Source organism: Fundulus heteroclitus, unplaced genomic scaffold (genome assembly GCF_011125445.2).
Source record: "Fundulus heteroclitus isolate FHET01 unplaced genomic scaffold, MU-UCD_Fhet_4.1 scaffold_125, whole genome shotgun sequence".
In the NCBI taxonomy this organism is placed as follows: Eukaryota; Metazoa; Chordata; class Actinopteri; order Cyprinodontiformes; family Fundulidae; genus Fundulus; species Fundulus heteroclitus.
Genome location: NW_023396537.1, coordinates 370,669 through 388,372, shown reverse-complemented (window position 1 = coordinate 388,372; position 17,704 = coordinate 370,669). Strand labels below are relative to the sequence as shown.

The following is a 17,704-nucleotide window of genomic DNA, read 5'->3' as shown; positions in this document are numbered from 1 at the left end:
ACTGGAGAGGAGCCTGATAGCTAAAGGATCTGCCTCCCATTCTACTTTTAGAGACTCTAGGAACCACCAGTAGACCTGCAGTCTGAGAGCGAAGTTCTCTGTTAGGAATTGAACTCCCAAACCTTAAACACTTTCCAAGATCGCTCACCTTAAACGCAAAACAAAACAACAAACCTTGCTAACACAATTTAAAACAAAAGTATTAAGAACATAGAGAACAGAACAGAGAAGATAACAGTTCACAAACAAATTGTCTGAGTAGATTTATAATAACATCACCTTTTCTCATTATCTTATCAGTCCATACATCAAAGTCCCCTACGGTGATAATTCATCCGGTCCTCGATAAACCATAACCCCACTCTAAGAACAGTAGAAAATAAAATACATGAGCAAAGGTAGAACCTAAAAGTCAACATCAACAGTAAAATAATGACTTTAAACACATTTATCAGAAAAGATTTAACAGTGTCATCATTTGTAAAAAAAAAAAAAAAAAGACATTTGTCAAAATTCACAATTTAGAAAGGTTATGTCCATAAGGCTCACTCCGCCAGAACCCAGGTCCAGCCATTCTCCTGTGCAAATCTGCTCTTCGTCTGCTTCTGAAAGATATTCCCAACAGAAATATTCATTTTTATGATCAAAATTTATTGAACCGGGTTTTCATGCAAGAAAACGAAGCAAAAGAAAAAGAAGTAACTAGAATTTAAGCCCCTTTTCCTCCGGAAGACTTCTTCTACCCTTCAGCTTTGTTCCAGAATTTAGAAAACATAATTTCAGTTATTCACTGCTCAGTATTGCTCATCCAGACGTGTTACTGTTCATTCAGCTTCGTTTGATAAAGTTTAGTTTAAACCACTTAATAATATTTACCTTTGAGCACGCTCGTGGCGTAGCGGGTAGGGCGACCCATGTTTGGAGGCCTTTAGTCCTCGACGCGGATGACCCGGGTTTGAATCCAACCTGCGGTCCTTTGCCACATGTTTCCCCTTCTTCTGCCCCTTTCCTGTCAGTCTACTGTCAATAAAAGTGAGCTACTAGAAGCTGCAAAATAAATAAAATATCTTGTTTTGCATGTAACATATTGTTTGAATGTGGGTAGGGTGGAGGACAGGGACACACGATTAAAGTCCCCCGAAATAAGGACAAGTGCCTGGGATGCTTTTTCTGCATTCGACTCACTGCACTGCTGTTGATGTTACAGACTGCCTCTGTGTTTGCAGATTTTCACAATCGTGTGAAAATACTCTGGGGATCATGTAAGGACGAATACCAACAGCTAGCAGCTCAATGTTCTTTGTTTTTTTTTTCCTGAAAAAAGGGAAAAGAAAAATATAAACCTACACACAACAAGATTAATAGAATTCCTATAAGTAATATAGACATTTTATATGTAATGGGCCTACCTGTGAATACCTGTCCGAACTTATGCTGGTGTATTATAAATTCTTCATTCTTCAATTCTACTGGTGGTTCCTAGAGTCTCTAAAAGTAGAATGGGAGGCAGATCCTTTAGCTATCAGGCTCCTCTCCTGTGGAACCAACTCCCAGTTTTGGTCTGTGAGGCAGACACCCTGTCTACTTTTAAGACTAATCTTAAAACTTTCCTTTTTGACAAAGCTTATAGTCAGAGTGGCTCATGTTACCCTGAGCTACCTTTATATTTATGCTGCTATAGGCTTGGGCTGCTGAAGGACATCAGGGTTTATATTTCTCACTCTACTGAGTTCTACTGTTCTCCAATTTTGCATTGTTTGTCGTAATTTCAGCTTTTAACTTTTTTGTTTTCTCTCTTTTTTCTTCATAGTAGGTACACCTGGTCTGGCATTCTGTTAGCTGTGACATCATCCAGGGAAGACAGATCACCCTCTACTACCATCTAATGTAGAACAGATTACTGGATCAATGTGTGCTTCTGTGCTTGTTTGTCTCTCGTGTTGTGTCTCTGCTCTGTCTTCTGTCTTTTCCTTCCCGTTAATGGGGAGTTTTTCTTTCCACTGTCGCTTCATGCTTGCTCAGTATGAGGGATTGCTGCAAAGCCATGGACAATGCAGACAATTCTCCCTGTGGCTCTACGCTGCTCCAGGAGTGAATGCTGCTTGTCGGGACTTTGATGCAATCAGTTGGTTCCCTTAGAGAGGAAATGTTTTGACCAATCTGTATAATCTGAACCAATCTGTATAATCTGATTGAATTTGACTTTGTAAAGTGCCTTGAGATGACATGTTTCATGAATTTACGCTATATAATTAAAATTGAATTGAATATTTAGTGAATGGGGCTTGGTTACTTCAAAGGAGGAGTTCTTACCTGTACCGACAGGTGACAGGAGAGAGGGGAGCGGGGTAGCCATATTTTTTGTTGACCGTTTTGCCTTGCTAAAATGAATTACAGATCATGTAACACCATATAGACATTTTTACAACTTCATGTAATCAACACTAAAAGCCACTGTTGCAATAATCATTCACGATATAATCCCAGATCCAGTGCGCTTCTCTTCTCAAGCAACAGCAGCGCGTCAGACAAACAGGACCCTACCTTTCCCTTTGAAGCGACTAGGCTGATTCTCTTTGGAGTTGCAACAATATACGTGTATAGACAGTTGTAAGAAAGACTATACTAGTGACAGATCGTTAGATTTTTATATGTTACTTAGAAAAATTATATCATATCAATCGATCGATAGAAATATTAATTATAGATAGATTTCAGATGCAACTATTTTGACATGGATGTCACATTTAATGGGAGAAAAATGACAATTGTAAAGAAAGTGTACTAAATAACAAATGTAGAAATGTCAAAAAGCCTATGTTTGGACTAAAGTAGTCAGGTCTAAAGAGGTTATTGCGTTTCAGACTTGTTCGTTTAAATGAACTGAATTTATTTGGAGTGTTCTGTTGGGAATGCCTAACTGGTTTTTAATGTATGCCCAATTGTCAATTAGCTCTGTTTTGAAGAAAACATTACAACCTCGTCGTAGCTGATTTTGTTTAATATTTTGTTTTCTAATAGCGTTTTTTTTTTTTTCAAAACACATTATTCTGCTATCACTACCCGATCCGTACCGGTAGCACGATCTGTACCACCAGCTTATTTGCGCGTGCGCGAACAAAATAACTTTCGGTAGAAATTATTTCGTTTTTCTTACTTTTTTATTCTTTTGTATTTTTTTTTCAAGACAGGGGTTTCTTTTTGTATATCTTTGTATTTGCGGCAATACTGCATATTCTAAAAATTAAACCAAAAAAAAAATACATAAAAAATACATTGTTTTTTGTTTTTTTAATAGCAAAAATGTTTCCCAGTTGTGGTTAGGAAAATAAAAATATATAAACCATTTCTTAAAGTACCTAAACCCCCAGCTATAAACACATATAGGAGTACAGAAACATATTTGATTTTGAATTTTTTTGAAGTTTGAAGTTTTTTTTTATCATTTATTTGATTTGCATATGTATGTATTTTGTGCCTAACAAATGTATTTTAATAAGGTATGCCTTCGCTTTGTGTGTGTTCTTTGTTCGAAAAAAAAACAACAATGCGGCTACGAAGTCTTCTCTAGTTTATGATGTGTACACCAGAGGGCGCTAAAATCTCAATCGATAATTTTAACTTTCTAATAAAATAAATGTTTAGAACAAGATTATTTGTATAACGAAATTAATTGTATAATTAAGGATTAAATATTTTTCTCCAGTCCTGTTTGGAGATTTAAGTATAGAAATAAGTATTTTCAGTACCGTAATTACATTATTTTTTTGGCGACCCGGAAGTTATTCTGTTCGCGCTTCCGCAAATGAGCTGATGTTACGGATCGTGTATGGATCGTGCTACCCACAGACTGAGCTATATAATACAGCTCAGTGCGTGCTACCGGTACGGATCGGGTAGTGACATCTGCTCCTACACTGACTAATTTTTTTGCTGCACAATAAACCGGAAGTATACGTTCAAAAACAAGGTGCAGAGGTTTTGGATCCAACCAGGGAACAATCCAGCATGTTTTACTGCAGCAGCGGCGGTTCCGATCCGCTGAACATGTCCAAAAGCGGCGTCCTGAGAGGAATCATCACCGAGAAGCTGAGCACAGCCGCCCGGGAGATCTTAGCGGTGGTGGAGAGGACCGTAGCCGACTACGAGGAGGAGGCTTCGGGCTTCAGGCGCGAGATCGAGCGGCAGAGGAGGCAGCTGGAGCTCCTGCAGCCTCGGCTCAAGCTGCCCAGAACAGGTCAGTGGTGGCCTGGAGATGATCATTACATGCAGAACAGCAGAGATTTTACAGATTTAAGGTCCAAATGCAGCAGAGATGTTGATCAGATGTTGTTTGGATGTGACTGAACTAGAGCTGCTCCCAGATCTGCAGAGCCACGAGGAGGTGGTGGTTGGTGAGGAGCAAGAGGAGCAGCAGCTCACACAGAGCACAGGTAGGACTCACCTGGAGACACAACCAGAACCCAGACTGGAGATGCTGGTTCTGACCAGAGATCAGAAACAGACTCTGTGGGATGTGTTCAGGTGTGGAGGCAGCTGAGAGTCACAGTCCACCTGGGAAACACTCTGAGGAAGAGGAGGAGGATGATGTTAAGGGGGAAGGCGAGATTGAGGAAGAAGGTGGTCATGATGAGGAGGTGAAACAAGAGGAGGATGACGATGATGAACAGGAGGATGAAGAATCAGTAATAAAAAACAAGATGATCCACGAAGACCTGAAGGACCCAGATTTTGAAATACCACCAAGGTAACGATCCAAAGATCTCCATCAGAACCACCACCTCTGAGGTTTAATCATGTTTTCCATGAACTGACCTTGTTTTAACACAGCCTGTGGTCGTTATTTAGGTTATTTAACTTTAACTCAATAACACACTAACTAACCTGATGATAGTCCTTAAAATGTTAAGGTGTGGTGGTGTCATACGGTGGTTTACTTTCTTCACTTCAGCTAATCTCCAACATCTACATCAACACATAATGAATGTCCTCAGTGTCTTTGCTGAAGAAATTTGGCTGTAATGATTCTAAAGGTCCTGTTTTTGTAATTTTGGTGTTTATCTTCTCAAATTTTAAAGGGAAGCAGATCAAACTTCTCATTTAGCCGTAGGCCCCTACAAACCAAATTAAAGCACATTTCTGTAGCATCCAAGCAGTAAGTTAAAATACACATTTATATACACACACACACACATATATTCTAAGGCATATGATTCATACTCTATTTTTGGACTATAAGACGCATTTAAAATCTGTAACATTTCTTAAAAATTGATGGTGCGCCCTTATATTCCTGTGTACATTTGATAAGCAAAGTAGTCGCTCCACTCAATGGATACTAGGAGCACTGTAACTACTAGGGCTGGGTAAAAAAATCGATTTAATCGATGTTGGATCGATTCCAGTAAAATTTTACAAAATCGATGTGTAGGTAATGAGATCGATTAGTTTTATAGTGACGTGAGTCACGTTGACGTTCAAGAGCGGGCGTGGGCAAATGCAAAATGGCCGACGCAAGTAACGCACCGCTCAGCAAGCCCTCCCAACTGAAGTCTGACGTCTGGAACTATTTTGGATTTAAAAGAACTAAAGAGGATGTGCTGGATAAAACTAAAGTGGTTTGCAAGATCTGTCAAGCGGAGGTCAGTTATTGTAGAAACACTACAAATCTCCGAAATCACCTGACAAGGTATCATGCTAAGCTAACATCCGACAACAAACCTTCCGGAGCTAAACAAATGAAATTGAGGGACTCGCTTGCATTACCAGCAGATTCTCCGCGGGCCATTAAGATAACAGAGGCCATCGCAACTTTTGTGTGCAAAGATTTACGGCCATACTCGGTAGTGGAAAATGAAGGCTTCAAGCGGCTCCTTCATGTGCTCGAACCACACTACGTTATGGTGCAACGCAAACATCTGACAGAAACCGTTATCCCCATGATGTACACACGAGTGAAAGACGACATCCAAATGAAAATGCAATTAGCAGAGAGAGTCGGCATAACTTGTGACACATGGACATCGCTGTCAACTCAATCCTACATGACGGTGACTTCCCACTACATCGATAACGAGTGGCGCCTCGCGTCTTATGTGCTGCAGACCACCGAAGTTACTTCGAGCCACACCGCTGCAAATCTAGCCGAAATGTTGACGGGGACCATACAGAAATGGGGGCTGACCAGCAAACAACCAGCGGTTGTTACGGACAATGCTGCAAATATGGTTCGTGCAGTGGAAATAACGCAACTGATGCATGTCGGCTGCTTCGCGCACACGCTGAACTTAGCCTCACAAGCAGGTCTAAAAATCCCCGCTGTGTCACGTCTGCTTGATCGTGTGAGGCGTATAGCAGCATTCTTTCACCGAAGTACAACGGCAAACTACATACTGAAAGAAAAACAGAAGCTGCTTCAACTACCAGCGCACAAACTAACACTTGACGTGGTGACAAGATGGAACAGTGCACTGGACATGCTGGAGCGCTTTTTGGAGCAACAACCAGCCATCTCTGCTACTCTCCTTTCTCAAGACGTGCGCAGGAATGAAAAGGATTTGTGCACCCTAACAGAGGAAGATGTAACAACTGCTGAGGATTTGGTCCGGGTGTTGAAACCGATGAAAGAAGCTACGTTGGCGATGTCGGAGGACAAGCAGCCAACTCTTTCCGTCATCGCCCCACTGCTCGCCCTGCTTCAGGATGCCTTCACCCCCAGCCTAGAAGACAGCGCTGTAGTCAGGGACTTAAAAGCTGCTGTAAAGAATAACTTGGGGACAAGGTATGTATTTTTATTTTTTTTTTACTTTATGTGCCTTTTTTTAGTTTTTCAGTTGTAGGAGTCAGTGACCATATTCCATCATGTACTTATCCTCACTCAAACTGTTACACCTTATTTCCAAGATATGATGGACAAAAGGACACCTTGTATGCAGCGTCCGCGCTGGATCCTCGCTTTAAGGCCCTTCCATTCCTGTCTGCTTCAGAACAAAATGACACCTTCTCCAGGCTGCAGGCTGAGGCTGCCACTGCTGCACGTGATGTAAGTATTTAGAAATGTTTTAATTTAATAAGAGTGTTTTCACTTATGATTAAACGATTGGATTAGAAAGAACATTACTTTTTGCTCAATCTTTTTTTTTCTGTCCAATTCAACAGCAAGATGGTGGCAATGATACTGATAAAGAAGCTGAGGATACTTTGCCCAAGAAGCCAAAGAAATCCAGCACCTTGGAGTCTCTCCTTGGGACAGTCTATTCAACAACAGTAAAAGATCAGGGACTGAAAACTCCAGCAATAAGGGCTGAAGATGAAGTTAGAAGATACAAAGCTGAAAATCCTGCTGGGCTGAATGAAAATCCTTTGATCTGGTGGAAGTTAAACGAAAGGGAATATCCACTGTTGGCTCGCCTTGCAAGGCATTATCTTTGTGTCCCAGGGACCAGTATTGCATCAGAGAGGGTATTTTCAACAGCTGGTGACATTGTCACTGCAAAAAGGAGCTGCCTAAGCACAGATCATGTGAATGAACTTATTTTTCTCCACAAGAATCTCACAATTAATGAGAAGTGAAAAAAAGACAATAATTTGACTTAGCAGTTCAACTTATTTTGTATTTATTTGCCAGTATTTTTTGGCCCTTAAAATAGAAAATCTCTTGATGCAAATTGCAGTGTTTAGTTAAAAAGTAAATACTTTTATTTATACAAATTTGCACTTTTGAGACAGTTTTGTTTACAAGTCTGCACTTTGTTTGCACTTTGTTTAATGTGAAGTGAAAAAATAAAATACATGTGTATTTCGCAACACAGTTGAGCCACTTTTATTATTGTAAGAGCAGATCGAATCGAATCGAACTTAATCGAAATTAATTGATTCATAGATGTATGAATCGAAATCGAATCGATTCAGGACTTTGGTCAAAATACCCAGCCCTAGTAACTACCCGATCCGTACCGGTAGCACGATCCGTACCATCAGCTCATTTGCACAAGCGCAAACACAACAACTTCCGGGTCGCCAAAAAAATAATGTAATGACGGTACTGAAAATACTTATTTCTATACCTAAATCATTAAAAAATGCTAAACTATATCGTAAATAAAATAATGAAGACTTTTCTGAAAGAAATTGATACGTTTTACATTCTCTCCATTGTATTGCTTGACGTCATCATCGGATATGCTCCAGCTTCCAGTCCGGGAAGATATCATTGCGTAACGTTTAAGTTATCTGTATTGTCTGAATGCACTCTGTTAGTTTTATTGCTTCTTCAAACAGGACTGGAAAAAATATTTAATCCTTAATTATACGGTGAATTTCGTTATACAAATAATCTTGTTCTAAACATTTATTTTATTAGAAAGTTAAAATGATCGATTGAGAAATTAGCGCCCTCTGGTGTACACATCATAAACTAGAGAAGACCTTGTCATTATAGTAGCTGCATGGTTTTATTTATTTTTATTTTTTTAGATAAACGAACAGGGAATAAAACAAAGAACACACACAAAGTGAAGGCAAACCTTATTAAAATACATTTATTAAGCACAAAATACATGCATATGCAAATCAAATAAATGATAAAAAAAATTCAAACTTCAAAAAAATTCAAAATCAAGTACGTTTCTGTACTCCTATATGTGTTTATAGCTGGGGTTTCAGGTACTTTAAGAAATGGTTTATATATTTTTATTTCCCTAACTACAACTGGGAAACATTTTTGCTATTAAAAAAACAAAAAACAATGTATTAATTTATGTATTTCTGTTGTTTATTTCTTAGAATATGCAATATTGCAACAAATACAAAGATATACAAAAAGAAACCCCTGCCTCGAAAAAATACAAAAGAATAAAAAAGTAAGAAAAACTAAATATTTCCCACCGGAAGTTATTCTGTTTGCGCACGCGCAAATGAGCTGATGGTACAGATCGTGCTACCGGTACGGATCGGGTAGTGACAAGCACTATGGTACACCGTGTCACTACCTGATAGGACCACTGAGCTGTCTACAAGACTGCCTGACTGTAATGTCTAAACTAGAAGTTGCTGGTGAAGATTCTCAGTCATCCAGGTCATGGTCATTCCAAAAAAAGTAAAAAACAAAAACAACTGGACTTGTTTTTCGTAGTTGAAGACGTTTCGCTTCCTCTCCAGGAAGCTTTCTCTATTCAAAAGTCTGGAGTAATGATGAGTACCAAGCTTTATACTGCTGCCTAATGTTGAAGATTGGGTTTACCGGCGTGCAGTTACATGTCTATTGAAAACCCATCTTATCTCGGTTTCAGATTTGGCCGCAAGTGAGAAAATATTAATCAAGAGGTAGAACAGTTTAAATGCATATTTAATTCATAGAAAGTAAATATGGAGACAGAGTTTACATTACCAATTAAGATGATTTCACCGCACGGTCGAAGTCTGTCTGAAGTCAGTTTTACCAAGACATTTCTTTTATCAACTTTAAAACTCCTCCTGCAAGCTCAGGGGAAGATGATTGACCCCCTCTCTTCTGACCCCCCCCCCCCCCCTGGTGAATCAATAAAACTCCATGTTTATCTTACGCTGGAGCAGGGAGAGACAGACACCACTCTGCTTCACTAAGATATTTTCTTAACAATTTCCCTCTGTTTTGGGCTAGGCTAAACTAAGTCCATATCTTGAAACCCTTAAACAAAGTGTAAATGGTAAGATGTAATATTGTAACCCACTGTCCCCTCTGTTGGCGACTTATGAAATCAAATGAAGTTCAAATTTACCCCTTCAATGTAAAATAACCCAAGTATAAGCTAATAACCTACTAGAATTAAGAAAAGTAAGCACCTTTCTCAGAGAGGTGCAAGGCTAAGATAACTTTGCAACTACCAGAAACTGTTATATGATCTAATTATGACTTTAAGAGTCCTAACCTAGATTAACAAGATATCTTTTTAGAAATTAATATAACCTGTGAAAGCACTACATTCAGATCAAACCACAGAATAAAAACCAGATTATCATGCAATGCAAAACCAAGATTATAACAGTACTAGCATTTAACATCTAAGGAATATGTAACTCATTTGAGAAATACAGTGATTACAAAATTATTTTTCTTTGTTTTACACAATGCATTCAATTGTTGTCATGATGTCTTGCGTCTCAGAGATATCTTCTCATCGCCCTTAAAGAATATGGTTTATAGAGTCATTGTTCCAACCGCGATCTCCACACAGCTGTATGTGAATCATTTTATTAAAAATGAAAAACAGAAACAAAATAAAAATCCACCAGCCTCATCCGTGAGTGGAAATCGGCGCGTCGAGCTGCCCTGTCACCCGTTGGTACAGGTGGGCGGTAGTTGAAAACCCTTCCAGTCAGCCAGTCTGACCCGAAAGTTGGCCCGGTGTTGTCCCCTTAACTCTCTGTGGCTGGTACACATAGCTCTGGAATCTGATGGGCCCCTGACCTCTGTCCCACCACATCTGTCTGCTGATGACCTTAGAGCGCACTCCTTCGAGGTCGGGGGTCGGTGGACTCCCCCTCCCATTCCTGGACCCTCCTAATTTTTTTGTCTCCAATACAACCTGAAACTTACACGACAATCTTTTAGATATCAAATGTCGTGGGCTACCTGTAATTCCGGAGGTTGACTTCAGTCCCGAAAAGCTCCTTTCAGTCATATGGAATCGTATCCTGTAATGAAATTAACTGAACACTCCCACAAGAAACAAACACCACCTTCCATTGTTCCATCTCCATCCTATGGGAAATCTATTTTATAAATGTATTAGTTATGAGACACTTTATCGCAATTTCACTTTCCCCGTCCTTATGCTGTCCTGTAAGAAAATGCAGCAAGCACACATACTTTGGAGAGGAACGCCTTGTCTGTGTAATCAAAAATTAGTTAATGCAGTTTTGAAATCAAAGTACAGTTATCCTGTAAAAATGTCAGTATGCTTTTTTGGATTCAAAAAATTACCAGACATTGCACACAAAACTTCTCAGCATGTCACCACTCCATTAAACTCTGTAACCTCTGCTCCAATTTCAGATGTCCACTCTGTGTGCTGGAAAAAAGTTCCTATTTTTAATCTGAGAGAAAAAGCAAACCCCATTTTGTTCACCTATCGTTCTATCAAGTGTTCAAACCCTGATCCAGTTAACTCCAACACGAGATATGCGGCTTTGAATCCTATTTAAACAGGGTCTTTAATAGAATTAGTTTACATTAAGTTACCCTCTGTTTTTCTCTGTTTGTCTATTTTATTTAGCTTTTCTTAGTTTATGTAGTTGTTCTATTTTATTTAACATTCACTTTATTGCACTGCTAAAACTGTGGGCCTGTTTCCAAGAACCCCCCCTCATAGAATCCTCCTCCAACAGATACGGGCTTTTCTGACACTTCGCCCATTAAATCTATTTTATGGTCCAGGCTTGTGTTTTGGGAGTCAACTAAACCAACATCCCAGAGAGTTCTTTGTTTTGTTTTTTTAAAAGAACCGTTATCTAATTTACAACGCAGTCACATACCTTCCCTTGGGTCCTGCAAAAGAACCTTTCATCCAGGTTAATTAACGGTATCCCCTTTTCCATTTTGTGTAGTTTTTGCATCTTATCCTATTTTCCCTCCATGGAACAAAAATAATTTTGTTACAAAAACATCAACCTAGAACAGTATATGGTCGTCAAGTGGAGACAATTTGACTACAAACACTTGTCTTTATTGAAGTAGGAAAACCACTTCCCTGTATCCTGAATCCAAATCAAAATATAATGCAATTTCATCATACAATATATCTGCAAGAAGTCCTTCAAAAGTTGTGTAAAATCAGTGTACCCATTGAAATGATGACTGTAGACTGATGGCCTCGATTTTGTGAGAATGCTGGATGTTCCAAGTTATTTACATACTGAGACAGAGTGGAACCTGAATAAAACACCTGGTAACATAGCAACTTCTGGTGAAAAGCTGGTGTATCATAGTAGGCAACAGTTATTTGTACAATAGAAAAATCTCAATATTTGCGAGTTATTAAGAAATAACATAACAGATCCGTTTAACCTATGTTGTTCAAAAACAGAATGTCTCAATCAGGACACATCTGTGCTTACCAGAGAGGCCCGTGTAATAAACCTGTCTCCCCAGGACGTTTGCAACCCCCATTGTGTAAATTTATGACATGCACTAGTAAACCCAGAGAGGCAACTCAACTGTGACCCTAAACGTAAGTGGAGCACGTGAAAGTATTCCCACCCCAGTGGATTTTCTACCCATAGAAGATATGGTAAAATACATCTGCTGCTGGTTAATTATGAGCAATATGGTCCTGAACATAATAGAATTAAAACTCATGTGTAAAAGTTACATATCAGTTAAATAGCAAAAATTTAATAGATATTAGTATATTTTTCAAAACCGCAAACCTGTACGCTGGGATACGCTCAATTCGGTTGCCTTAAGAAATGTTTTACCATCTCCTGATCCATTGGCCTATAGACTCAAAAAATGTGGAGAAAGAAAAAATATGAGAACACAGGCCATCCAAATCACATCCCATTAAATTTGTTCAGTAGTATATGGCTAGATATAACTGTCTGTGTTTTACCTTAAAGATGTTTGATACCAGTCCGTGGCTCCTGCGATGGACTCGGACTGACATGCAACCGATCAGGCAATCATGAGATCGGAGTTAAGACTTCATATTCAAGGCTTTCATGCGTGACTCTCCACATTTCTTGCAGGAGCAGATCGCTGTAATGTCTCTGCGAGCACCTCAGTCACAAAGTCCCCTTTTCACAACTCTGAGTCTGATAAAACAAGTGGCTCCAATGTGCGCAGATAATTCATACAGTCACTTCCCTTGACAGCTTGGGATCTGCGCTGTTCATGGGCGTTGGCCACTTTTCCAGGGTGAGGAAACATCGTTCATGGGAGCGTTATCCCCTTGCTGGGGTACTGACTTTCTGGATGTGAGGTTGTATTGGGACTTCATGCCAAGAGTTGGTGACTCGATGCCAGGCTGACTTACTGATGTGAAACAGTCACATGCCCAGTATCCAGTGTCTGTAGGTGTTTGAAAAGTTCTGACATGTCCACCTCGTCTATTCGGTCCTCTGGTCCTTCCCCCATGTCTGCGCTGACCACTACACTGCCATCCGGGTCTATGCGCAGGAACAACAAATCTGGGGGTTCCAACTCTCAAAAACTTACAATACAGCTATAGAATTAATTCCGGCCAATCATCACAGTCTCAATTCTCACCCTCATATGGGTGATCAAAACATTGCTCCTGTAAGCCAGGCCAATAACAACCCTAACGACTCCTCGCTACAGAGGAGTTGACCAGTTTCGGTTCAATCTGCTGGCTTAATGGCTTTAACGACCGCCCATTGCTAAGGGGTGGACCTGTTTCGGTTGTATTTGCATGTTATCTAAGCCATTACAAGGCCTTTGTTAGGCAGCAGTATAAAGCTTGGTACTGCACATTACTCCAGACTTTTTGAATTGAGAAAGCTTCCTGGAGAGGAAGCGAAACGTCTTCAACTACGGAAAACAAGTCCAGTTGCTTTGTTTTTTACTTTTTTTGGAATAAACTAGAAGTTCATTCATGTAAGGTAAGGTAGCCTGCCCCTGCGTACACACTAGCAACAAATAAACTTTGGCCTCATGGTAGAAACAAGGCGATGTAGTCTGTCCTACTCTGTCCTCCCAACAGAAGAGGATAGCTCTCCCTTTAAGGTGAGACCTGTGTATGCGGAATGATATTACACTCTTGGGAGGAATATTTAATGCGTCTTATAAGCCAGTGCACTTTATAGTCCCAGATTGATTGATATTGAGATTGTAGTCATTCTAGTTAACATTTTTCTTGTCCGACCAGCCGGGAAACTCAAGCTGTCTGCAGACTAATGTGATGCCATTTGATGAATGCCCTGTTGCTGAGTTGGTGTTCTTGTTCCAGCTCAGGTCCTGTGAGATCTGCACTGAGGAACTTTGTATTTTCCAATCTCTCCACTGTGCGTCCACAGATACAGAGAGGGGCATGCTTAGCCTGTGATCTCCGGAAGTCGACGATCATCGCCTTTGTTTTGTCCACATTGAGCTGCAGATTGATCTCGGTGCTCCAACCCTCTAGAATTTCACTTTTTTTTCCCTGTACCCTGATTCCTCGTTCCTATGGATGAGACCAAAGCGGTGTCATCTGCAGACTTTATAATCTTGTCATCCCCCTCATGTGTTGTGTGGTAATTAGGTAATATTTTTTTAATAAAAGTTGCTAGGGAGGTCTGAAAAGTCCCCAAATATAGCCACAGTCGCTAAGTTAGCAACACTGGACGTTTTCCTTCACTACCGAGAGTAGTGCAGCGCCAAGTAGCAACCAGTAGCTTCATACACTAGTGACCTTCGCAATGAGACAGACAGTAAAAATACAGTACATTTTTACACTTCATGATATTTAGATCCATTTTAAACTCTCATTATGATTAGAATAATTGTAAATATACAGTAGCTGTACTGTAACATGCTTTACACTGTTTTAACATATTTTCTTATTCACTCTAAAGGTGTGGTGTAGCGCCACGATCAAATATGTGTAACTGAAACCCTGGTCTTACCCTAATGTGTCTGATGGTGGCGCTCCTTCCTCTAATTATCACCACTGATATCTGTGAGAAAAGAAGCTAATCAGATGTAATCATCTTGCAGGTCAGTTCAGCTTGGACATAAAAGACACTGCTTAACTCTGAAAATTAACACAAAGGAGCCTCTAAATCTCAGGATCCGGATACTGGAGGACTCTGAGACCACCGTGCTCTCAAATGCTGGTAAGTTCTAACTGCTTCTGCTCATCAGACCATCACCAGTCCAGCAGTTCCAGTCTTTCTCACAGGAAGCCTTTCGCTCTGTTCCAGTGTTTCAGAAGAGTCCGATCTGGGACCTGGAGTGTCCTCATGGTCTAGAGGAAGCGGCCTTCCTGGACCTGCTAAGATCCACCTTCCCTCAGCTGGCTGCTGGGGAACCTTTTGATACCTTCATAACAGATAAGAGCAGGAAGCTGCAGCCTCTGAATGTGAAAGCTCTGACTCCAGAGGAGATCAACACCGCCATCAAATCCATTGGAAACTCGGCTCTGTACATCCGCCCCAAGGTTCTGAGATTTGGTTGTTTATTTGACATTCAGCCACTTTAAGGCACTGGTAAAGCTGGTCTGAAACAGACTGGCACCTCCTCAAAGTCACAGTTGTAGTCTGTTCTCCGATTTAGGGTGATTTCTCTCTGGGAACAAGAAGCTTATTTTTAGATGTTGGTATTTGGCAGCAAATGGGTTTGGATAGCTATAGCTCACTTCTGAAACCTTCAGGATTTGGTTTACAGGATAAATGAAAGTCTGGGGCTTTTAAGTAGATGCATTTCAAATGCAGTGGGTAATTTTTTTTTGAAAGTGTCTTAATGATGAAATATAAATATAAGTAAAGTTTCTATGGGTAGTGGTTTAGTTGTATAGAAACTATGGAGTATTTTTATGGGCTATTTTTCAATATACGTACTTAGCTGTTCATCAATGTACCCAAAGTATTGTCCCTAATAATAATAATAATAATAATAATAATAATAATGATACTTGTTATTTATAGGCGCCATTCTGGGCACTCAAGCTCACCATACATTGGTTAAAAGCAATGCAACAAAAACAACAATAAAAAGTGATCATTAAGCAAAAAAATACAAATCAGGCTAAAATTACACAGTGCAAATGAAATCTTAGGGAAAATGCCGATTTGAGTTTGGTTTTGAAGAGTGGGAGTGAAGTGGCGTTAATGAGTTCTGCAGGTGGACGGTTCCAAAGGTGAGTTGCTGAGTGGCTGAATGCTCCGCTCCCCATGGTGGTGAGACGGGCAGGTGGGACAGTCATGTGGATAGAGGAGGAGAATCGGTGCGTGCGGGAGGAAGTAGCAACAAGGAGGAGATTAGACGGGTATGGAAGGAAGAGACTGTCAATGGACTTATGGAGTTGTCAATGGTGATTTGAGAAACTGTTTTGGATAGTGTCCGTTTATAACCATAGAGGATAACCTCTGTTTTGTCACTATTTAGTTTGAGAACATTGGAGGAGAACCAGGATTTTACATCTGATAGACAGTCAGCAAAGGATGAGGGTGGGAGAGTGGAGGTGGGTTTATTGTGGTGTCCCAGAAGCACCAGCGCTTTAGAAATGTCCCGCGGCACGCTGAGTGGAACGGCTGAATGACTAGAGTTGCAGCAACCAGCCACGAAGGCGCAGCGCTTCCACATTCAGAGCTGGGTGTCATCTGCATAACAGTGGAAACAGATATTGTACTTATGGAAGATATTGCCAAGAGGAAGAAGGTAAATGATGAGAAGGAGGGGTCCCAGGACAGAACCTTGGGGCAGACCTGAATAGACGGGAGAAGGCTGGGATGAGAAGGATTTGAGTTGAATTAACTGAGTGCAGACTGAGAGGTAGGATCTGAACCAGTCCAGTGGAGTGTGAGTGATGTTGATGGAAAATACTCTATTGAGGAGGGAGGGGTGGCTAATAGTGTCAAAGGCTGGGCTCAGGTTAAGGAGGATGATGATAGTGAACAAACCAGAATCAGCTGTCATGAGGAAATCATTGGTGATTTTTACGAGTGCAGTGTCTGCTGTGGAGTGGAAGGAAAAAAGAATGCAATTGTTAATACAGATTATTGAGTGATAAGTGGGAGTGATTCTGAGCAGCAACTATTTTCTCAAGAATTTTGGAAATGAAGGGAAGATTAGAATTGGGAAGGAAGTTGGTAGGATCAGCACCAGGTTTTAATAATAATTGAACTTTATTGATCTCACAATGGAGAAATTCACTTCTGCATCTTAAACCTTCCCTTTGGGGAGCAGTGGGCTGCCACTGTGCGGCGCCTGGGGAGCAATCAGGGGTTAAGGGTCTTGTTCAGGGACCCAGAGTGTCGGCTGTGGGGATCGTACTGGGTACTTGCATCCTTCTGAGTGTAAGCACGCTGCTCTAACCACTTGGCCACGACCCCCCCCCCCCCCCCCCCATCAATTTTTCAGGATTGGTGTTGTTGCAGCGGTTTTGAATGATGTTCAATTTTATGTACACATCACGTCAACTATTTGTTCCTGGATGTGTTCTTTCTTCACCCATTTTTTTGAGAATGGACCATCACATCTTTCTGAGGACTTTGGCCAGCAAGGAATCCCTTAAGGCATTGGCCCTTTATCAGTGTTACACGGAGAAGGTGAGTGCATAAATTCAATGTTTTTATACCAATAGTGTAGTTTTTATGTTTTTAAGTGAGATGGTACAACTTAAATCTTCCTCTATGCAGTCAGTTTATCCAGAATGAGCTGACTTTTAAATGCGCGAGTGGCCTCAGGCCATAGAGACTTTAGGATAATATTCCAATAACAAGTTTTTTGACATTTTAAATTAATGTAGGCATTTCATATACTGTATTTAATTTGTCTTCCTGGCAACCTTTCAGCATGTTCATTCATAGTAAGAAAATAGTTTTGATTCTGTATCTCTTACTGATCAAACAGAGCACTTTCACTCTTCCTTGTACTTAAAAGGTCCACATTTCCCATAGATTGCCTTCTTTGTCTGAAACCTAATTTAGTGGAGTGTGGACAATTGTTTTACTCCCAGCAGCTTTTAGACTTTTTTTAGATATATAAAACTACAGATTGCTGGAGCTG

The 17,704-nt window shown here is 40.3% G+C and overlaps 1 protein-coding gene across 4 annotated transcripts in view; it reads left to right on the top strand.

Moving 5' to 3' along the window:
* LOC105919956 (zinc finger protein 2 homolog) overlaps positions 1–17,704 on the top strand; it is a 51,814-nt gene that overhangs the window by 28,838 nt on the left and 5,272 nt on the right. Inside the window, exons 1-5 of one of the 4 annotated variants that reach the window (XM_036128947.1) lie at positions 3,810–4,237; positions 4,365–4,433; positions 4,525–4,747; positions 14,693–14,811; positions 14,899–15,134. In XM_036128947.1, the coding sequence (XP_035984840.1) occupies positions 4,009–4,237; positions 4,365–4,433; positions 4,525–4,747; positions 14,693–14,811; positions 14,899–15,134 (876 nt within the window). In that variant the 5' untranslated portion in view covers positions 3,810–4,008. Of the gene's footprint in view, positions 1–3,808; positions 4,238–4,352; positions 4,434–4,524; positions 4,748–14,692; positions 14,812–14,898; positions 15,135–17,704 lie in introns of those variants that run through there. The other 3 variants (XM_036128945.1, XM_036128946.1, XM_036128948.1) reach the window with 3 other exon arrangements.